General features: G+C 28.6%; 2 protein-coding genes across 5 annotated transcripts; both read right to left on the bottom strand.

Moving 5' to 3' along the window:
- Positions 1–3,872: 3,872 nt before the first annotated feature.
- LOC111029593 (thiamine transporter 2-like) lies at positions 3,873–15,680 on the bottom strand. Of its 3 annotated transcripts, none has more exons than XM_022308653.1 (10): positions 15,363–15,680; positions 14,347–14,493; positions 11,188–11,358; positions 10,185–10,404; positions 7,526–7,701; positions 6,417–6,566; positions 5,553–5,658; positions 5,094–5,286; positions 4,457–4,598; positions 3,873–4,298 (listed from the first exon to the last, which is right to left on the bottom strand). In XM_022308653.1, exons 2-10 carry the CDS (start codon positions 14,470–14,472, stop codon positions 4,197–4,199), a joined length of 1,386 nt encoding a protein of 461 aa, XP_022164345.1. In that variant the 5' UTR covers positions 14,473–14,493; positions 15,363–15,680; the 3' UTR covers positions 3,873–4,196. The 3 variants fall into 3 exon arrangements, with proteins under 3 accessions (XP_022164345.1, XP_022164344.1, XP_022164346.1); XM_022308652.1 differs by lacking the exon at positions 15,363–15,680 and adding an exon at positions 15,209–15,356; XM_022308654.1 differs by lacking the exon at positions 15,363–15,680 and adding an exon at positions 14,949–15,079.
- A 6,182-nt stretch (positions 15,681–21,862) lies between these two features.
- On the bottom strand, positions 21,863–24,014 carry LOC111029620 (lysosomal alpha-glucosidase-like). Of its 2 annotated transcripts, XM_022308694.1 has the most exons (6): positions 23,918–24,011; positions 23,599–23,850; positions 22,902–23,476; positions 22,592–22,752; positions 22,343–22,517; positions 22,166–22,279 (listed from the first exon to the last, which is right to left on the bottom strand). In XM_022308694.1, exons 3-6 carry the CDS (start codon positions 23,433–23,435, stop codon positions 22,178–22,180), a joined length of 972 nt encoding a protein of 323 aa, XP_022164386.1. In that variant the 5' UTR covers positions 23,436–23,476; positions 23,599–23,850; positions 23,918–24,011; the 3' UTR covers positions 22,166–22,177. The 2 variants fall into 2 exon arrangements, with proteins under 2 accessions (XP_022164387.1, XP_022164386.1); XM_022308695.1 differs by having other exon boundaries at positions 21,863–22,279; positions 23,599–24,014.
- Positions 24,015–24,144: the final 130 nt, after the last annotated feature.

Raw genomic sequence — 24,144 nt, 5'->3', positions numbered from 1 at the left:
AGGTCATACCGTGGGCGTCCACGCGCTGCACACGCCGGATGTCCCTTGCTTATCTGGTCGTTGTCATCTCTACAGAGGCAACACAACACTTTTAGTGTGAACTATTTTAATAATATTCATATAAGTAGTTATATATCTATGAACATATACGTTTCGAGGCCACGCGCAATTTATCATAATGAATAGGCGCTTTGTAGGCCTCCCTCAACTATTATATATATAGAGTTCTTGTCCAGGTTATTTATAATATTTTAACAAAGTCACAGCTCGCTACACTTGTAAAAAAAAAAAAAACTCCAACAATGGTCAACATATTCTGGTATACCGTAGTAAACATATTATATAATCCTTCATAATAGATTAACCGATGCAGGTAGGTTATGTAACGACTTAATAGGGACCTAAATGTCACACTATAAGCTTGATAATATGTCGAAGATGCCACCGACCATTCTTTATATTACAATTAAATTCCCCACTAGTGGCATCACAGGCGGACTTCGGCCAAGATCGCTGTACGTCCGGCTCGCGAAAAATAGGTCAGCACGAATAGTGAAGAGCAATGGACTGAGGACTACTCGCGACGATGGAACTCGGAAGAACGAGATCTTAGGAGACAGCGAGAGACCACTATCGAAGAATGCAATCGTGGAAACACCTACCTTAGTGTCCTCCAGAGATCAGTCCATTAAGGAACATTAAGTGCAGATCATTTATAGGCTTTGAGCAACATTAATCTTATAAAATCATAGGCATTGAGTTCCTCAATACAAAACCACACATTGATATAGACATACATTTTCTACATAACATTTAAAGTAATGTAAAATGTAATAAATACCTATATAGGTAATAGTCAATAATATGATAGTTAGTGACAGCTTTATACTTTTTTTTCAATAATTGAAGGTTTTTACAATTTTTTTTTATAGTATAATTTAATTTAGTAAAAAAATTAATACAGTACAACCAATCGCCTACCTTATAGAAATGGCTATTAAAATCTACACGATTCTGCAAGTTTGTGGAATCGTTCTCCACCGGTAGAAACAATCGTTTAATCGACACATTTCCCCTTGGTCCAGGGGACATACAATCGACTGTAATCCTTTTTTTATTTTCACATTCTGAAATGAGTTTTTGTTTTTTTAACTTATCTGTGCCTATGAAGAATATCAAATATTTAATAAAAAGTAAATGATCGGAGCGGTAATAAATTCTTGTGCGTTATACCATCACCGCAAGTTATCCGAATGTCGAACGAAATTCTTTTCGTTTGATATTACATATTAATAAAAATATGAATTGTGGCTTGGTGAGGAGCGTTTGTAGTATCGTACACTCAATCTGCGGAAACGCCCTGAGTGTAAGTATCGGCCGACGTTGTTAGCTCCCGGATGGGTGACCAGTGACCACTCAGGTTTTTAGCAACACTTACACAAACACGTGTTACAACCCTACCAACATAAAAACCAACTAAATCTATACAAAAAACTCCCTGCCTAATAAAAAAAAAATATTAATAAACGCCTATAGATACATATACAGTTCACAAGTATCGAGGAAAATTGTAGAAAAACTCAACTGCAAGAAGTGTACTCATTTAATTTTTTTTTTTTAATTCAAATGTATTTTTGAATATAAGCGCCTATTCCGCTCATTGGGATTCTATGAATTACACTTAGGTACATTATCGTCGATCATTTTTTTTCTCAATACAATAACATCAAAGTTAAGAAGAAAAAAAGTAACCGAAAAATAGCTCCTCTATAAGCACAAACTAACCTAATTACAACGATTGTCGTTAAAGTTAGCTAACCGTGGCTTCGGTTTAAGTACCTATCAGTATTAGACGATTTTACATGCGTCAAAGAATAGTGATCACAAATTTAAAGTGGTCTTAGCATTTTAAATTTTTGGTGGAGATATATGAACATCGCCGTTTTTGCATGTTCGTTTTAACTTAACGGCCGTTAACGTCCTATAGCCCATACACATGCAGTACACACCAGTATGCACGATTCATTGGTAACGACTAATTAGTTATTTTTCAATGTTTTTGTCAAAAATCGGTTACCTTCTTATTTGTATCAAATATTATGGTTGGTAATACTAAATTTCCAATAATTATTCGGATCAGCTATTTTTAACAGATCATCCGAATTGTTAATTCTCAGGCAAGGGTGACATAGGTCTTCCATTAAAAAGGTTCAGTAATCAATAAAATCAATTCGAATTGCAAAATAATCACAAAAATACTCTTCGCAACCGTCGTGTAAAAACCCCTCAGAGAATAAAAAATAGAAAAATATGCTATATGCAACAGTTTCAAAAAGTGAGACAAACATTTATAGACTAATAAATAATACAACGCAGTTTTAAAAATTCAAGGTTTGAGAAATAGTTTAACTTGATGACTACTTTATTTTGGAGTGAATAACGCCTACACTGAATACACTTGAACAGTGAATAGAGCAACTTGAAAAGTCAAAGTAAAATTATTTTAATTCATTTTTTTAATTAGTTCTGAAATTAAATATAATTTTTAAATGCTTATATTTTTTGAATGTTTAAAAAATGAAAACCAACTATTATTTTATGCCGATAAATTAAATATCGTGCGAGTATCATGTAATAACAATTATTTTTTTAATCTCCGGGAAAATTATTACACAATTATTGTATTTTTTTATTGCTTTTGTCGTTATTCTATCGTAATAAACGTAGCGTTTCTCATTCTTGTCGGTTTTGTTGAGTAGTGCGACAAAATACTGGGCCCAGAATCAATCAGAGGTGGGTACATAACATTCTTATGCCTGTATTATGACGATGGCGTGTTATTGTGAAGTTCAATAACAACAAATGTCGCTTCAGGTTCGGGCAACGTTTCGAAATTTTAGCTTTATCTCGAGTAGATATTGATGTACTTTTCCTTGACTGAGCTTAACCTTGATGTATGTAGCATGCAACTATTGTACCTATTACTGTTTAGATATTAAACAATTATGTAGCAAAATATAGCCTCGATAAAACATTTTTTAGAATAATCATATTGTGTATAATGAATGATGATTATTATGGGTCCGAATTTCTATGCAAATGCATATTTTTTTACAACTCACCAAGAATAATTTTGATCATAAATGTCGACGTTTCGTAATGTGCGGATTTTATTGTAATATTTTTCAATGTCTACACCGGACTTGTTCAAGTAAACCTTATGATTTTAAGATATCCTAAATACCTAGTTAGATCTTTGATCTTGTACGACATATATACTGTTGATATGAGTGAATTATTTTTTTCTTCGATAGCATTTTTTTTTTGCTATGTTGAATCACATATTAAGGAGTTGAAGTTAAATATGTATGAAACGAATCAGTTTCGAATATGTTCGATTGACACAACTATTTATCAATAATAGATACTGAAGATCAATATTGTCCAATATATGTAGTTAAAGTTTCGGGTCACTAAAATAAATATAATATACTGTAGGTAATAAGTAGGTACAAAAAGTATTGATGTTTTTATTTCTTTATTGTAAAGAAGAATAACAGTTTCATTTTTACAAATATACATGGTATAATAATAATTAATAACAATTAATAATAAAAACAACAATAATAATTAGTATACACATAATGATGATTTAGGTTAATATACAGAGTAACTTATCAAGCATGATTCTCCTTTTTATCGTTTAATAATGCATTCATTCAATTTTTAGTAGGTACTCAGTAACTGCTAATTCCAATTTTGATTTATTTACTTCAACATTCAAAAAAGAAACATCTCTTTAACAATTAATAATTAAAGGGGAGGTTTTTAAAAAAGTATATATCAGTCTGGATTTAAAAAATATGCCTTAATTAGGTATACTTGAAAATTCCAAAAATCAAAATTTTTATAAATTCATTACCTATTAAAGAAACAAATGGAAGTGAGCAAACTTGGCGAATCACCCTATACGATTTGAATAAATAATTGACGACTGTCCATAAATAAGAATAAAAATATTTTAAAACGAATAAACTACATACATAATACACGTATTCTTAAAATACTTAAGTTATACCTTCTATACTGGTATACAAAATAATCATATTAAGTTCATTTGTTCACAAAATCAGTTTTGTTCTAGCGAAAAATGAAAATAATATTTAGTTTATTAATAGGACGGACACGTTCAGGCTTCAGTTGTATTCTACGATTCCTTCATCTTTGAACATTTTCAAAATGGAATAGCCGAAAAACAGTATCGCTAGGAATGCATACAACACAGTGTATATCAAAAACTGAAAAATAAGATTGGTTTTAATAGATATTGTATCTTTAATCACCTAAATAATACAGTTTAATACAATTTAATTTAAGATTAAGAATTGTCAACAACAAAAATGTATAGTTCTTATCTATCTAAAAAAAACCATAAATTATTATATTTGTATATTACTTGTTGTGCTATGTTGATCTTAATAAAATGGCCTTGAATCACTCCGTATATAATAATGGTATTAATACATACAGCAATAAAAGTATTAAATCCAAAAATCAATCCGTAACATTTTTTATTTAATCGTTTAGCAACTTCGGATCTGAAAATTAAAATTATCAAACACTTGTATTTTATTAACTTGAAATTATGCGCTTTAATTTTATTGTCCTGCAGATAAACAGTGAATTTGATATTATTATATATTATATTACTTAGGTATTTGTCACTCACATATAAGTACAATATACAGTGAATATAATAATAAATTGTATGTAAAGGCATTCACTCGTATAATATGTGTAAACTATGGAATTGAAATATAAATTTAGTCACTATTTAGATGTCAGAAAACTGCAGGTTCCGACGTAAAATATCGTACAACTGCGTCCCCCACTCCACAGCGGTCCTCAAGAAGCTCAAATATCTGTCAGAAATGCTGGTCACCCACCTGATACCCTTCTGGTATCTATATTATATGATAAAAGTACTGTCTGAGTACCCATCACCAATGCTCGATTTTCAATTGCTTCAAGTCCCATAATATGTATGACTAAATATCGTAAAAAAATTTCAAATACGCTTGAAATGAACTCACTCGGCAATAGTCAACATAGTCTGATACATCATTCCGTATATGATGTAGAATGCGTAGATGTACCACAAGTTTCGGCAGTAAACGCAGCACAACAACACGATTGCTGCGACAATAGATCCAACGGCGAAGAAAATGTCACCCACAGAATACCAATTCCAATTTACCTTACTTATAGCGAACGCGGAAAAGGCACCTGAAAAATTAATCGAGTTCGGTAAAAATCATATTTCTGTGTAATATCTATAGGTACTATTATATTATTATTGTATTTATTCGGAACAGAGTATATGGACCGATTTCTCTCACGGGAGGGTAAAATTAATTTTAATTTACTATCGATTTAAACGACTTCCCAACATTCGCACTTCTGTTCGGCCACACCAAACCACCAAAAAATTATTCGGATCGCGCCTGCACTCAGAATATTAATTTAGATTAGGTGCATTTTACTTTACATACCGAGAAGCGTGTTGAGCGATTCCGCCGCGCCGTTGTACAACGTAAACTTTGTGTCTTCGTTTTCTTCCAACACGTAAGTGTAGAGCACATTTATGTACGCGTACACCTGTGTACAATAATGTTTATGATATGATCTTGAATTACAAGTGTAGTACATCATGGTTATATTACATTATAAAATAATATATAATAATATATAGTGTGTGAATACACTATACAGGTGTCCAGCCAAAGATGAATAGCTGACATGGGTGTTGGCGTGTTGCCGAGGTACATATTTAAATGCGGTGTGGGTAAAATTTCAAGTAATTTACTGTAATAGCTGTTTAAGGTCCCGGGATACCGAGGGAAATAAATATTATCTTATAACTTTTATGATCATGTAATTCAGAAATCGCTTTGGAGGGCCACTTTAAGAATTCGGGAAGTCTTGGAAAAGCCATATAAATGTAATATATGTACATATTATGTACACAGTACATGTTCATACTTCATCCAAAGGCAGTATGTCGAAATAAAATAAATTTTAATGAAAACCTCGTTTGATTTAGATACTATATAAGTAACAAAAAAAACAATGTCTTGTCTGCGGGCCAGATAAAGTCCGTTCCCCGGGCCGCCGTTTGGGTGACATCTTGTGTACATTATTAGGTGTCGAAAGGGCGAAAAAGTATATTTTTATAGTTCTAATATCATAATTGTATTTTATGGATTCGATATTTTGTCAAAGATAGGTAAGTACATGATTTGTGTTATTCGCGCAGACTTCTGTACCGTACCTAAAATAGTGTACATAGAAGTCTGTGCGTTTATTCTTTCAATAACATTCTACACAAATATATATAATATATATAATATACTGACCTGTAAGTAACCACCCATTGCCACTGCCCACCAAAAACAGAGCTTACGGACGTATGGGTCGGAATACGATTGTTTGAAATCTTTGTACAGCGAACTGATCACGCTATCTTCTGGTTCCACGACACTGTTATTCTCGGGATTGACGTTTTTCTATAGATACACCATACACACAATATTATATGAAACAACACAAGTATAACAATTAGCAGTGTAGCCAGGATATTATTTTGGGGAGGGGGAGGGGGTGTATAACATTTTAGGTTTTTGAACCAAACCTATCCATACAAATTATAATGTCAATCACATAGTTATGTCTAATGTAAGACCTACGTTTATGGAAGTACGTCAGTACAATTTCTTAAAATGTTGGGGAGGGCTACAGTTCTTTCATCATCACCTAGTGGCGCATACTCATAATAGTCAATAGAGTTTGGTGATTATTATAAAAAATATATAATATTTTATATTTTTAGGTATATATGAAATGCTGAAGGTTTTATATAGTCGTTATTTTATGCAGTTTTTGCACCGGCGTTTGTCAATGGTTGATTGGCTAAGGAGGTGAGTGGGTGATCTACCCCTGGGCCTGTGAACATTTGGGCTGCTTGAATAAATTTGAGCCGATAACGTATATAAATTTGATAATAATAACTGTATTCTGTAGCTTAGTACTAAAAAAGGAGAAAAATTCCAAACAAAGTGTATTTCTGGATTTAATTATTAACCAACAATTTGGGCAAAATATTCTGTTTCCCTATCGGGGGGCAAATTTTTATTCCCAGTCTGTTCCTAGTGTTTGTATACTACCTGAAGCCATGGTGTAACAAATTATATATACCTACATGTAGTTTTTTATATGAGAATTCTTAAAACCCGTATATTTTTATAATGACGCGCGTAGGTGCAGTAAGTAGGTACTTAAATATAATACTTAAAAAATATATTAATTCATTAATACGGTTTTATGAGGACCAACACATAAACACAACTACCTACAATATGTTGACTTTTTAATAATGTATTAATAATTATTATGACCTACAAAATCTTATAAAATATAACATTACAATGTTTTCACATATCACTCTATAATACATTACATCACATACCTCCTCTTTTGGAGCTGCTTCAATGCTAAGCTGAACATCTTTATCCTTTTTTGGGTTATATATGGTGACGGTGGATTGTCCCATCGACGTTTCTTCGATCTTTTTCTTATTGGGGAAGTAAAGACTATGCTTAACTGGTGGTAAGAAAATCGCCCATATGGTCGTAGATCCCATGCCTATAAACATAAGACGAAATGTTAGAGAAAATTATTGGTACATATTATTAATGCACATAATAACAATTGGAAGATTAACAGCTGCACATACATAATTTTCTCAGTATTTAAATATATTGCACTTTATGATAGTTTGTTATTCTGTCAAAACAAATGAATAGTTCGTTAATTTTTATTAATTGTTAATCAAAACATCTAAGTAGAAGTTTAGTATTGTATAGTTCAGTATTCCTGCAATATCAGTATGTATAAGTATAGCTGGTGATCGGTGGAAATCGGTTACAATTATGCAGAGGGGGTGGAGGCGGGCAAACAACTTAAAATAAATACCTAAATAACTTAACCTAAAAAAATGTCGCAATTTCATTATAGATAATATTACATATTTCTTAAGTTTTCACTTTCTTAATTTTTAATCAAGTAAGTATAGTAGGTAATTGGAATGAAAAATTCTCAAAATTTGAAAACTTTTGTGGTAAATGAGATTAATGAATAGGTGAGTAATTAAATTAGTTGCCCTTATATTTTACGCCTTTAAAAGGTTAGGTGGTGATATGTTATCATGCGTATTATAAAAACAGTACTTATATTATCACAGTTGCTTTTACCTTTGTAGTAGATACACAAACTAATGATGCACTGAAAGTAAATGCATATTGGTTCGTATAATGTCATCAAGTGCGATGCATAAATAATTAATAAATTGTATACAATTAATATTTGTACTTATAGTTTGTGCAATACACTTTTTGGAATTAGGGAAATCATGAACATGTTTAAAAAATATACCGTGCTAATGAATCGTATGATATTAAATATTTTTTTATTCTAACTATTTACAAAATCTTCATATTAGATTTAACTATGTAATTGTAACATTATAGCATGATATTTAAATTTCGTAAATTAAAAGTAACCAAGACTTCTTAAAATCAAAAACAATTTGCGTGTTTACCATAAAATATAAATGAATTTACTTTTGCCTGAAAGATGGACCATAATTTACTCAATAATTATATTTAAATTCGTAAAAATAATTATTGTCAATATTTTATTTTCATTTTCTTGTAAAAATGTGTGCAAAATTGTAGAACAAATTGGGACCACACTCTTATTATAATTTACTATTGTATATGCTAATAAAGTAACTAATATCATATATTATTCATATATTCTAATTTGTTGTTATGTCGTTTTATTTTAATACTGTTGTATTGTTATGGATACAGAAAAAAGTTGTATGAAAAAATTAACAGTAAGTAATCTATAGTTATACACTTACTGCAGGCCAAAGTGCTTAAATCGTCAACTTTAAGTAATTTACATAAATACAACTAGGTACTCACATAATTCAATTTTGTCATTTATTTGTTTTGTGCTTAAATTTTTTCACACACATATTGATATGCAAATTATTTTATGATTAGGCTTACCTACCTTACTCGTTATAACCTTTATTTATATTGTATTAGAGTTATGCATTGTTATTACTTATTACTTATTAGGTAAACAATCAAACTTATTTATGAACACTTACTCCATTTTAAATCGTGATATATGAAGAGCCCTATAATGCTAATGCCTACCTAAAAATCAAATACTATTTTAAACAGTTTGTATTGAAAACTCTTATCCTTTTATACTGATAATAGTCTTGTAGTGGCATACTTGAAATACTACGTGGACTATTTAAATATATGATCATATTTTTAACATATAGGTATATCGTACTGCATATTTTTGGGCTGGATACAACATTTATTTTTCTTACTGCTAATCGCTATAGTAACCAATAATCATGGTGACCAAACAATAATTACAATTTTAACGATTATTCGTTATAGGGTTATATCTTATATCGAATATTTTCTTAACAATTTTGTATGATTTCGTGATAAATCGTATAATTTTACACATTACAATTGTTTAGCTCTATATATTTCTTGGTTTCTTACAATAGAACAGTGATCATCAAAAACAAATAAACGATTCAACGATTTGCCGTGAAGTGGACAAAATAACAAATTTTATTACTATTTGTATTCGATAGGTAAACCTTACCACTTCTCAATGTGAATATAACAAAATATAAAATATTCATCCAAAATACTGTTGAAAGTTATGAAATGTGTTATTTTATAATTTTTTTTATAATTATTGTAAATTGTAATATTTATAGGGTATGTTGATATACCCATTGCTTTAATAATCCGACATCAAAACCGAAGACTTTTATTTTGGTTATTAAAACTGGTGAGAAAAACCGTTATAGGGTAAAAAACCGGGTTTTAAAAACTAAAATCTGAACCGCGAAATTTGTTTTAGTTTTCGTCCCTGGATTGCTAATCACACCTTTATAATATGCTGCACGATATAATAATACAAGATCGGCAGATTCATTGTCATACATTCCAAACGTTTACTTTAACCGAATGATCCTATGTCTATCACATATAATGTGTAAAATAAATTGATATATTTACCGAAAATAGACATATACACGAGAGCGTTGTACGGAGGAGTTCCAAACGTGGTGGCTAGAATTTGGGACAGACACGATGAAAAGAATTTTCCCGTCAGTGTGGCAGCTCTCGCGTGACCAGTTATTTTTTGATAAAATTCTTTTTCTTCCACCATTGCGTACAAGTATCCGAATAAAGCCACTTCGGCGGAAAAAAAGAACCCATAGAACGCCTGTCCAAACTGTAAAAAATAAAAAATGAATATTTCTTTTTATAAAAAAAAGAAATACTAATAAATGGAAAATAATTGTTATCTACTATATCAAATCCTATGTGGAAATAATCTTATTAGGTACTATTATACTAAATGGACTTTATCTTTTATAAAAATTATAATAATTTCAACTATATTAAGTGTTAAACGTTAAAACATTAATCGGCTATAAGATGATTAGTTTGAAATATTTTTTCTGTACAATAATATTATTAATTTTTATAATTCTTCCACCCATACAATGAAATCCATAATGTTGAAGCTTTAAGGGGTTAGATAATTATAGTACATTAGTATCTAATATTCGTAATTTATTTTTCAATTCCGTAATATGGAGTGAAATTTCGCGTATTTTTGGCAAAGATAATTTATAATAGTACCGACCCAATGCGTATGTTGTTTTTGAAAAAAGTAAATAATTAAGTAGCCTGTTATCTATTATGCATAAGTATAAGGAAGGTTTATTTTGTTTTTAGATATCGATATTTTTTTTAATTCTTGATTACGTAATCCTATGTGTAAGTAACAAGTGCAAATATTTTTGTATTTTGATTATCTGAAATGTATTGTAATATATCTAATATCTTTATTTCATATTTCACTTGAATAATCCTCTATATTCAATATATATGAAAATTCAATTAAACATTTGTAGAGGCTTACTTAATGACGGACATAATTTATGACTGAATGATGTCTTATTTCGTAATACAATTTAATACATAACAACAAAATTAATTAATTAATTACCTGTATTCTGAGCTTTGAAGGACGATTTGTTATGGCAATATAATGAAGTACTCCGCCAATTCCATCGACAATTAGTACAGGTTTGTATCTGACATAATCCGTGACCAAAAATATGATAATAATCAATACAAACATAGAATATGATCCCACAGCATAGAGCTCTGTTGGTACCTAAAAATGTAATGGCAATTCTATTTTAGTTATATATAATAGGTAGGTATTATGGCACACTGGTTATTTGAACACATTATTGGGAACACAAACGAACACTATTTTTTATTAAGTTTGTCTTTTTATACTAATAATAAAATGTATAACCTATAACCTTGAAAATATAGGTACCTATCTATATAATTCTATAATGTACGTAATCTCAAATCTAAATAAATAGCTGTTATATCATAATAATTTAATTATAACTTTTGTCGATTAATTGGAGCTTTGGAAAATAAAAATCACAGAGCACATAGATGTGTAAGTGTAATTAATAATTGTAAGTAAGTATATCAATTAATAGTTTAAACTATGAAACTTTATTAAAAAAAAATTAACGTATTTGACATTGGTAGGTATATGTTTGATATTTGCTAAAGCATTAAAGATTTTGATAAAAAAAAAGAAGAATTAAACAAATGTTGTTATTAATATTCAACAACATTTTGTCACGTGCCATTTGAGATTTAAGAGAGCAATTAGTTAATTCGATAAAAATTGAATTGTACTTTCAAGCTACTTAACATGAAGATAAGTAGTTGGTACATATTAGCTTTATTTGTTCCCTTTTCATATTCTTTAACAAATTTATGAGGTGAATTAAATTTCTATAAGCCTTTGTAGTGCAATTAATCAGTGTTTTTGAAATATGTCTATCGTTTAAATGCAGAATAAATATATTTGTATTAATTAAACTTTTTTATTTAAAATTGCCATGGAAAGGTAAACACACTATTCTTTCTTTAATACCTTCATGTCAATAGATTTGCTCAACCGGTGCATGTATGCAGAGATGTAGTATCAAAATGAATACTGTAGGTTCGGCTAAGTTTTAGAATACTGGCTCATAAAATTATTAAAAGTTTATAGAATATTTTATGGAGACAAAAAAATTTAAAAAAATTATTTTAAGATGCACCTTATTGTAACATTATTTTTTTTTAATTTATATTTTAATGGTAGGCATTTTATTCCACAAATAATGAATGTACCATTTTAGTAGTGTAACTATATTTAAATATTTGTTATAAAAAAATGATTTATGTTAAGTGAATATACTCACGTATGCTAATATTGCTAATATAATAATACTCTATTAGTATATAATTTACAAAAATGTAACAATTAGTACTTATATCCATGTAAAAATAATTTACTTGGATAATAATTTAATAAAAATATTATTTGAGTCATATACTCGTATGATGTATGAATGATTGTCATAGATAACTGAGTAGATATATAGCTGAATTTTGAAATTCGCCGTTAACAAATTGCTTATATAGTAAATATTGTGGAAAATATAAGCCAGATTTTGAATTTAAAATCTACGGTTTCAACTAAAATTGTTAAACAAACAAAATGTTTACATTGTGTTTTATTTTTAATAAACAATTGAAAATGATATTCAATAGAGTTAAAAAATTATAACTTGACGATTTATATCTATAAAAACATTATTAGAATACAATAAATAATTCAATATAAATAATATTAATATTAATTTCTTATAGACTGAATTTGTATTAAAATTCTATTGCCTATTAATAATTTATTGAGTTGGTATAATACTACAATGACAATTTATAATGTTGTCCCTACATAAATAATTACCTATTTAGTGTGTTGTTTGATCATTTTTTTAATCAGGTGTCGATTATTTTGTTTTAACATTTTAAATAGGTATTAAAATGTTTTTATATGACTGAAGTTAAAAAATAATTGTAGATAGGTACCTATTACCACCTAAACCTACAGTTCTCTGCAATTACATTGTTTTAATGAATAATGATATTATTTGAAGTAATGATTATTAGCATATGCACGAACAATGAATGCATATTAGGTAAATAATATTATAATATTATAATATTATTGTATAATGATTAACAAAATACATATTTTATTTATACGGCATTTACTGTTTTTCTTTACGCTTAGGGAAATTAATGAATAAATCACTGTACAAAATAATAAATATATAAGATCTTTAATATTTTTATGACGTTTATTTAACTAACATCTAAGCGCCTACTCTTTCTACTAAAAATAATGATGACAGACAGAAATAATAAGAAGAAAAGCCATTGCATTAAATGTATTTATATATTTTCTACAACAGTATAACACGATGGGTATTATAAACAAAAAGCTTCTTAACTTAACTAACAATCTTTACAATTTAAGAAAAAAAAATTTTACTTAATTTTTAAGTTGATAAAATAAGTTCTCATTATAATATATGTTATACTTTTTTTTATAAGACCTTGGTTTGCGCCAGAGAAGGCCTACAACTGTGTGCCTCGTGCACGCGTCTGATTATAGTCTTAACTCCTTGCGCTTAAGACAAATATGTTTAAGATTTTTAGAATGTTTTTACATCATATAAAATATATAGGTACCTTTAATAGGTACCTTAAAATGTCTTAAAATGTAAAAATGTATTGTACAAATTGTTATCAAATATATTGCTAAAAAATAACTATCCGTGTTTAAGTCAGTAATACATATACATATATATATATATATATATATATATATATATTATGTTAAAACGTAAATAACATATTTTAACCGTTTATATGATGTCATACGTACCTACCTACTGATGAATACAACAATTTATTTTTTCATAGACATCAACCAAGCAAATTGAAAATAGTACTGGTTTTAAACATGGGTATATAATAATAAAAAAGGTTAAATATATTACAAATAGTCTACCAACTATTTAAAGTACCTTATACAGTTGTACCTATACACAATTACTTTAATAATTTACGAAATATTCAAAATTTCAAAGAACTTCAAAAAATTATATATAAATTTGTTTTATTTTCAAGAAAGCAAAAATAAAAGAACTATTTAAAATTAAGAATAAATTAATTTTCTCTAAAAAATGATTAAACGACAATATATTTAATTAATTTAAGTATGCATTATTACCTGTTCTACAGTACAATTTATGTAAGGACTAGTCATATACGCAGCATAAAATGGTTCGATGGGTCGAAATTCTCTTATGAATGCGAACACACCGACCAAAAACGATATTTTCTTCCAATTGTCCATTTTGATTCTATTCAAAAACACCTATAAAAATTAAATTAGAAAGTAATTAGTTTAGTTTTAATTATGCTCTAATGTAATATATACTCTGTGTTGCAAAGGTACGTAAACATATTTATTCCAAATCAGTAGGTACAGCAACAGGCCTACCTCGTTTTTCTAAAGCAGGGGGCTGTCGATATTTATACCTTATTCTATCCAGTTAAGGAGTAGTTAGTTAGCTATTCTGTAAATCGTTACAGTGCATATACTAGTTGCTATAATAAAATAAGTAGACTATTTTTCACGCTAAACGCAAACTAAAATATAGGCAGTCATATCAAAATAACCTATACAAGTATTATGCTCATTAAGAAATTCTTGTTGGTAAACGAATACAATTCTGATTTTAAGTAAATATATTGACAAAGTTTCTGATGATAAACTATAAAATATTATTATTTTTAAGACATTTTTAATTATGAGCTTTTATGACTTACTTGATTACTAATTTTATGAATAGGTATAATTATTAAATAATGTGATGTGTGAATATTATTAAAATCATATACAACAGACCTATTATAGAAACATAGTAATTAAGTAAGTAGTTGGGTGCATGTTTATATTTTATAACGAAATCCTAATCAAAAAGTGATCCAAGAGTGAATAGTGTGTTATTAACACGGTTCTAACCTGTACAAAGGCTTATCAAACATACAGTCTTTTGAACTAATAATCAACGAAAATGTATACGCACCTTTATATCTACTTATAGTAACTACTATCAACCGTTTAAAATGTTATCGGTAATCGCAAAGAGCACAAACTTTAGAAGAACAGCACAACCGGCAATTACTATACCGAATTATTTTCTAATATATTCCTTATACTTTTATCATACATGTACTCACTTATTGTTTTATGATTCCATCAATCTCATTGAACTGGTCCGATGTTTGTCTTTTGGTTTTGTTATATATACACTCGAAACTTAACACGTTAATCCACCCTGGCCGCCCGTCAGATTATGTAATTATGTAATGTTATTATAGGTACACCTATCGGATATCAATTACTGTTAATTTTATAATCGAAAACAGCAATAATATAATTGCCTTGAGCAAACAAGAAGTCGAAAAGTATAGGCAATAAAAAAAAAAACAAAATCACGTGATCCGGAATTACCTCGAGCGCGTGCTAACTAAACACGGGAGATGTTACCAGGTCGACTAGTCCAAATGATCTACGCGACTGTGGTTTAGAGAAAATGTGAATCTGTGTAATAATATAATACATAATATGTACCTATTTGTGTCTGTTATGATAATATACAGAGTGATTCACCAAAGAATTTTCACACACCCCCATTTATCTTTTAACAATGGAAAATTATGATTTTTGGAATTTATAAGTGTATACTTAATTACACTTCCCGTAATTATGATTCTGCAGCACGAGAGGTATGATGATTGGGACATTTTAGTAAGTATTGATTATTATCGATCTATAAACGTTTAATTGTCAATTGCTATCTGAGTATAACAATTAATAACTAATAAGTACTAGACTAAAATATATTAGGTACTTACATCTATTTTGTATTTATATTTTATGCGAGACAATTATGAAGCACTATTATCCTTTATGCATCAAGCTTAGTAACCCAAAAACTACTCGTCAATATTTTACATAATAGTAATGTATTTGTGTATACATCATCAACGTTGTCAAAAATATGGTACAAAATGTGTTATCTGCTCAGAATTTAGAGAAACCCATTGTACAAAAAAATGTTGCTGCAAGACACCAGTATAAAATCTAAGCATTTGAAAGTTTAATCTCTAAGTATATTTTAAAAATTCCAGAATCGAGTTTTAAGAAATTCATTTTTAAATAATAAACCGGGGATGAGCATACTTGGTGGATCACTCTGTATATACAATACTATACTTTTGTTCAGTTAAAATTGATAGTATAAAGATGACCTAACCTGATGAATGTGATAAACTGCGGTGTCACTGTCCCCGTATAAAAATGATAAGGTATGTTTAAAAATGTATTTATGAATAAAACGCATTACAACACAGGACGCAAAATAAAAGCTTACAATTATAATACTTTACACATTTAAGCTACCTAATAAATGATTCAATGAAAGTATTATCTATATTTGCAATACACATAAAAACAATTTTTGATTTTTTTATTCATTGAACCACTGCAATATCGAATAACTATCTTCGTTTTCTTTAACAATGTAAAACTATTTCAATTGTTATGACAGTTTTATTAATACTATTTTAAAAAAGATTTATGTTTTAGTAAGTAATTTAAAGCATAAGATATAAATCGTTTTTAAATAGTATTAATACCTACCACTGTTATAACAAATTAAATTATTTCCCATTATTACATATTTATCTATTATTGATAGATAAAAAGTGTTATTTAAGGTGTCAGTCTTATACTCTGACTGATCATAGACAGTTAGACGCGTGACAAACGTTAAAAAAAAAATGACACCAATAAGCATTTTAAGTGAGTTTAGCATTTACCTTTAAAAAAAAATTTATATGATATGTGTTTATTTCATATTTTATCTGATCCATATCAACAGAATTATATATGGGTAGTATCATAATAAATAATAAAGATTAATAGAATTATTGTATAAAATGTGTTGATTTTTTTCATATGTATTGGTCGAAGTATTAGCTATAACACATAAATGCAGATTTGCATGAACAATCACTAAACATTTAACTAATAAATAGTGAGGTAATGGTCCTTTAAACACGAATTAGTGGCCCATGATTCGTCCATTAAATTTTATTTGACCGTTAAATTAATACATTTTTTATGCAACCCGGCATGTGTGTCAAAATTCATTGTTATTGTAATAAATTTACATTTATATGGTAGGTAGGAATACAAGTTAGCACCATGAAATTTCCGAATGGGCGAGGACCATTTGGGAGAATCGGCCCAAATTATAGTCCATCTGGGCGAATTTGTGTATACGGTTTGGGGGAGGGTTTATTCAACTAAAGTTACCGTTTGGGTGAATAAGATTTAGAAAGGTTTATAAGTAAATAATTTATATATCCTATAATAATGTACATGATTATTCATATATTGGTAAAGTAATCTACATTCTACAGTAAAAAAATAATAATTAAAATAGGTAAAAATAATTCCACTTGCCCAAATGGTACAAATGATACTCGTTTACAGTGGTTTTCGATTTTATAATTCGATGAATGTATTAGTTTTACAATGATGTGTGTTATATAGCTGTAGTTTTAATTTTTTTATACTCCCGAGACACATTTTTTTTGCCTATTAAATACAGCAGAGTGAGTTCCGTGATGTTTTTTCTTGCCTCAGATGAACTATCCGTGGTATGAGTATAATGTATTATCATACAATAATGTATATGTATATGAAAATTTAAAAGTACATTTTTAATCATCGGATAATTTATCTGGGTCTTTTTAAAGTAATGTGTACCTACCTAAAATACAATTCACATATTTATCATGATTTTTACGATGACGGCAGAACATTTTTTCACACATCACCAAAATCCCGAAACAACACTTTTTAGAATAACAAATACCAAATAGGTAGGTACGATTGATTTTTACGGCTTATTTGTGTGACAAGAATAGTGACATAATATAGGTATTGTTGAAAACCTTAATATTTTCTAATAAGAAACAGTGCTATAATAATGCTGGCTATAATAATAAATATTTTTAAGGCCACGGTTTGGGGGTATTTATATTTTTGGGGAGCACATTTTATCAGCTGCATACCCCTTAACCAAAGTCTGCGCACGCCTATCAAGGTTAGTTTATTGACTTTAAATTGTATAATATCATAATATCATATACTTAACATATTATGTACAAATTAGTATGATCTAAAATTCTATAATATATAATATCGCAGGGGGGGGGGGTGTAGGTAATTAAATTTGTCATTTTGGGGTTGCTGTAGTGGCCGCACTTGTGCAGAGCAGTTACATTAGACGAGCAGTTGAACAGTTCTTTTAAACAGGTGGCATATTGTTGTATTGCTGATACTTCTATTGGAAAAAAATCTTAAGATACAGCAAACACATGCAATTATAAGAAAATACATAAGACATCTGACGATTGAGTGCCTACTTAACAGTTAAGTACGATTATAGATATCTCTCGCTTTTTGTCAACAAATATACATTCTTAAACTCACCATCATAAAATATAAAGTAAAATCGCAAAATAATCCGAGCCTTAAGTGTCCTTTTTGCCATCATCGTTAATTTTCTGTTGTTTATGATGCAATAAATTATATGAGATAACACCATATAGATTTTTATTTCATTTTATCATTCAAATATATATATAGGTATAGGACATATCACTCATATCAGTGAGTACGTTCATTCGTACATTGATTTTACAAAAAAAAATCCAAATGGGATAGGTACCGACTTTGAAACTTTTTATTCTCTCCTACCATCTTTTTCGCTGGATAATGATGCATTATTCATTATTTATAAATCATAAGAGATTATAATTAATTTAAAATTTAAATGCAAATAGAAAAAAAATAATTGAATAGATCTTTGCATTATAAAAACAATTTTCAGAGCAAAGTTTGAGTATTATTTATGCAAAAATATTAAAATGTTATGGTAACGATAAATTTGGTTTTTATTATTTTTTAAATAACGAAATTCTATGGAAAATCGTACTTTAATGGTTTTACGGTATTTAAGGAATACAATATAATCAATGAACGTTTCATTTATATGGACCTATATATATTTTGATGTAGGGTACATTATTTCACATAAATAACGAAAAAAATTTATTATATTTTATGAACTCGAGCGGTGTATTGTTATTTGTTACCTATTGAATTTTGTGTTCTATCCTAAATAGGTATTACGCGACTGTTATTAAAAAGAAATAGATACAAAAAATGTTGACAATAAAAGTTGTAACCCGAGCTAACAGATTTGGTTAACCAACTTAACTCATATTATATTAAAAAATACGGTACTGGTCTAGTTGACCCCGGCCATGAAGGCAATTCCCCCGCCACTCAAGTTTAGTTGACGCCCGCCACTTACATTTTGTATTTTCGATAACTAATAATTTATATAAAAATGTACGATACATTTATTAGAAATTATACATTTATGATTATAAAAAAAATTATGACAAAAATTATACATTTATGATTATACATAACAATTCAAGCGATCAAAATAAAAATATGTAAAAAATATGGTAATAATAAATAAAAATAAAAAATAATAATAAAAATTATGCAGGTGGCCAAAATTCTGCTATATCCTTCAAAATTTCTTTAAATGGATCCCGACCGTTTAATTTACTCCGCCACATAAATTCTGACAAATAAGAATCTAGGAAGTTTCTCTTAGTCCCTCTATGTTTCTTGTTGCCCCATTTAGCACTTCCCCACATCCTCTCAATATTCTGTGTATGAGCTCCACTTATAGGATCCACAAAATTATATTTGTGGTTTACTGTTGAATGTGTATAATGGCCTGTTTTTTGTATATTATTATAGGCTCGCCAGGAATCAAATATAATGGTCGATCAAACTCGTATACTTTCGCAAATTATTGGCAATAATGTATTTAACCAAATACCCATTGCTGTGGCAGTATTCAACCAGCATTATTTTTGCGTCTAACAAATAAACTTTCGTCGATCTCGACAATACAACCAACACCTCCTATTTTGGAATCACCTTGAGAAATTTTCCATACACAAACTTCCCTCATAAAATTATTCCAATCTACTACAGAAGATTTGCTCATTTCAAATTCACGTTTTCAAAAGTCCACTGATGTCAGTTCATGAGCCCAACCATAAATGAAGTGAACAATAGTTGGCAACTTTACCTTGGCACTTTGTATCCAATTATTGGTCTTGAGACCATTTTCTGCTCGACATGATCTTAAATGACATCGCCACCGATCCCTTTGTGTATCCAAAACCATTTCGTGTCCACTGTCACAAGTCCTAGTCTTAAGGATAATATTTTGGTTTTGCAAAAAAATTATTGCCGATGAAACATCATGCACGTCACTATAAATTTGTCGGAAATTCATTTTCTTTTTGGTCAGATGACAACAACTGAATAACTGAGGTAGATACTTCATAATATTATATACGGCACCCGCTGTTATGCCTATCTTATATAATTCATTTTATCACACGGATTTTACCAAATATAATTCTTAAAATATCTAATTAGAGAATTTCACACAAATACCTAACGTATATGATTTCGTATCTTTTTTATCTGCACTCTGCAGTATATCAGTATATTATACATTAGTGGCGGGCGTCAACTAAACTTGAGTGGCGGGGGAATTACCTTCCTGGCGGGGGTCAACTAGACCAGTACCCGTTTGGGTTACTTAGTGATTTTATTGTAATAACACTTATGAACAATAAGATGTCTGATTTTTGATTTTAAAGTTTCAAGTCCTAAAAATAACTGTCGAAAAAGTAAAAAACAGGCATTATTAAACATGAGATATCAAGAATCAGGATTTTTACGGAACCAGACTTGAATCTTTTCTATAATTTTGTTGATAGGTGTTATTTCAATAAAATCACTCAATAACCCAAGTTCTTGGAATGCGCAAAGTATGTTTTATGAGAAAACACCTAAAAATTAAGGCCGATTGGTGCTGCAACACATGGTTGATCTATCTCTTGAGGATTGTAAGTTGGTATGTTTCTGTAGGACGTCCTCTTAAGTTAAATTGCTTCTATAATAAGAATGCAGTGGACATGTTCAATATAGGTAAATATTTAATCAGATACATAAAATAATATTGTGTATGATAGATTTAATATCTTTTGAATGAACTTGATGAAATTTCAACTAACTACGATTAATACTTAATAGTTTTTGAAAAACAACAAAATAAGAAAATCGTTGAAAGAGAATTTGTTAATTTATAGGTGAGTATGCAATGTCTAACTTCAAATGCTCTTAAAAAAATAATTTGACTTTCCGGTAAACTTTTTTCTTTTCCTAAAAGTAGGTACCTTAAGAAGAATTTTCAAAGCTAGGATATAAATAGAAAAAATGTTTATGAGTTGCTAACACAAAATAATTTGCAAATTTTCATGAATTTTGTGAATATTGTCAAAATTCAAACTTCAGACATTTATAAAAAATAATTGTTAATTTAAGCTCAACTTTTTTTATTAATTTTCACTTACAACAACTTACGAGGAACCTTGTAATATATTTTCAAGTATTTTGACTGAGCAAAAATTTTTTTAACAACATTAGTTTAAAAAAAACCAAATAATAATCAAACCATATGCATGTAAATAGTTCAACACGAGTTAAAATATTTTGAAAATTTAATTAATGAGTATTTACTGTTCAAATAATCATTGTGTATGGAAACAACAACTATGTAACTGACTCTCTAGATTGAAAAATACAATATAATTTATAAAATAATAACAAAAAACTGGATTTTAGATGACTGTGAATATCTATTAACATTTGTAAAATGTAAACAATGTATTAATTTCTCATTTTATAGGACAATTTGGTTAATTTCCTGACTGAATTTTCAGTTATTACATTGGCTATTTACTTTTTATTGTATACCCATATGGCTATATAGATATCTGTGCCTATACCTAACAATTTCTACAGGTTTAATTAACTATTTCATACCCATAGCATTGCTGTTGAACAAAAAAACTCCATGGCTTTTTCCTGATTTTTCAATCATTAAGTAAAATGGATGTGAACCATATCCATTCATCTAAATAAAAACATAAATTTACTGTATTGTAGTATAATAAACTGAATAACAATATTAACTTACATCATTTGTTGGAGGACTATCATGGTTGAAAAACGTATATGTTTTCCAATTCATATCAAGCATGAGATTAGATCTATGTTCACCTAACCCATATATATATTTAGTTGGTAATAATGCTGAAAGTTGAATAAATTGATCAGAATAAATGAAACCTCCAATATTTCGACTGTCAAATCTAGATATAAAAAAAGATATATATGTAAAAAAAACTTAAGACAACCTATAAACCACAAATTCTAAGATACATACATGGTTAAGTTATCAATTTTCCTCAGAATTGCAAATCCAACGTTATTATCTGATAATTGTACAATATAGTCGGATACTAATGGCTCATTTGTATTATTTAATTTAAGTATTGGTATTTCAGGATATGGTGGCTCATAACGTTTATTCTCTGGATCGTATATCTAGATGATTAAATAATTAAATAATATAATTGGTATTAAATTTACAAAAATTAAGTTACTTAAGTGAAACTTTTTAATAATAATACTAACAATAAAATAAATATACACATTAGTTTTTGAAAATTTATAAACTCAAAATAATTTTTTACCTTAACACGTAATCGTTGTGCTGTTTGAAATGAAATATCCATGCACAATACTTTAATGTCATTTTTATAAATGGTATTTGTTGTTATGTTAAAAAATGCTATTATTTCATTTCTGGATTCAGTCACATTAATAACTTTGTAATTACTATAATTTGAAGAATAGTAACACCAAGGTATTTGAGAATTTTGAATACTAGGAGACCAACAGCAATTTCTTTTTTCACAGCTTTGCTTATCAGCTTTTCCTCTTGGAAAACAATCAAATTTATATTCATCCAAAGTTGCTGTACAGTAATTATTAACTTCATGATTAGAACCAACATCAATCTTCTGTTTAAGATATTTGCTTGAAATATTACTATTTTCCAATATCTTTTCATTGTCACTTATTTGTAGGTATATTAAAACAAACATCAACAACAGAATGGTGAGTAATGAAATAATTTTGTAATTATTACATTTTGGAACTTCTTCAACTGAATTTTTAAGCATAATTGGTGTATATTTAATTCCAGTTTTAGTTTTCATTTTCATTGTAAATAATATGACAACTTTTGATGTTTAATTAAATTACACTAAGCAGAAAAAAATATAAGTATAGTAATATGCACATTTGGTACATACGAATCTAATTGGTAAGCATATTAACAGTTCATGAAAGTGTAACTGTTGAGTTAAAATATGATGTACTACTGACCTTACTTATTATTGTATTTATAATGTCTTTTATATGCAAACACTGCATGTGTTTGTAACTCAAATCTAATTGCCTTTGACACAGATTCAAAGTTCAAAACTTAAATCAAAACATTGTTAATATATTGAATAAGAAAACAAATTATAATCTCTATACTTCCATTGATAATTAATAATTAATACAATCCGATACTCCGATAGTATTATAATATATATACATTGTCTGACAAAATATGACAATCTATTTAACTGTCTAAAAAACGATAATTCTAAATTCAACGATTTGGACGAATTAAAAAAATCAAAATAGTAAATACTACCCAAAATCCAAATAGCAATGAGAACATCAATTTGGGAAGTTAAAATTCAAAAACACAGTAGATAATCTTAAAAGTATAATGTACGGACCGGTCCGCTAGCAATATTTGATAAGAGAATTCAAGTTTTCCCAAAATCTATTGCTAATCGTCAATTTGTATACAAAGTTGCCTACCTTAATCCTGAAAATCTATTGCTAACGTTCAATTGTGTGTTTATTGCCTACCCG

Source organism: Myzus persicae, unplaced genomic scaffold (genome assembly GCF_001856785.1).
Source record: "Myzus persicae strain clone G006 unplaced genomic scaffold, MPER_G0061.0, whole genome shotgun sequence".
Taxonomy (NCBI): Eukaryota; Metazoa; Arthropoda; class Insecta; order Hemiptera; family Aphididae; genus Myzus; species Myzus persicae.
Note: the sequence above shows the minus strand (reverse complement) of the source record. Positions and strands in the feature narration are given on the sequence as shown.

Excerpts from the sequence above, each read along its gene's own strand:
- LOC111029593 (XM_022308653.1), bottom strand. The coding sequence starts at position 14,472 with ATGGACAATTGGAAGAAAATATCGTTTTTGGTCGGTGTGTTCGCATTC. Across the intron at positions 10,405-11,187 it reads CTTCAAAGCTCAGAATACAG|TTTGGACAGGCGTTCTATGG; the intron begins GTAATTAATTAA and ends TATTTTTTACAG. Across the intron at positions 5,287-5,552 it reads ATCGCTCAACACGCTTCTCG|GTGCCTTTTCCGCGTTCGCT; the intron begins GTATGTAAAGTA and ends TTAATTTTTCAG.
- LOC111029620 (XM_022308695.1), bottom strand. The coding sequence starts at position 23,435 with ATGAAAATGAAAACTAAAACTGGAATTAAATATACACCAATTATGCTT. Across the intron at positions 22,518-22,591 it reads AAAATTGATAACTTAACCAT|ATTTGACAGTCGAAATATTG; the intron begins GTATGTATCTTA and ends TTTTATATCTAG. Across the intron at positions 22,280-22,342 it reads ATAGTCCTCCAACAAATGAT|ATGAATGGATATGGTTCACA; the intron begins GTAAGTTAATAT and ends GTTTTTATTTAG.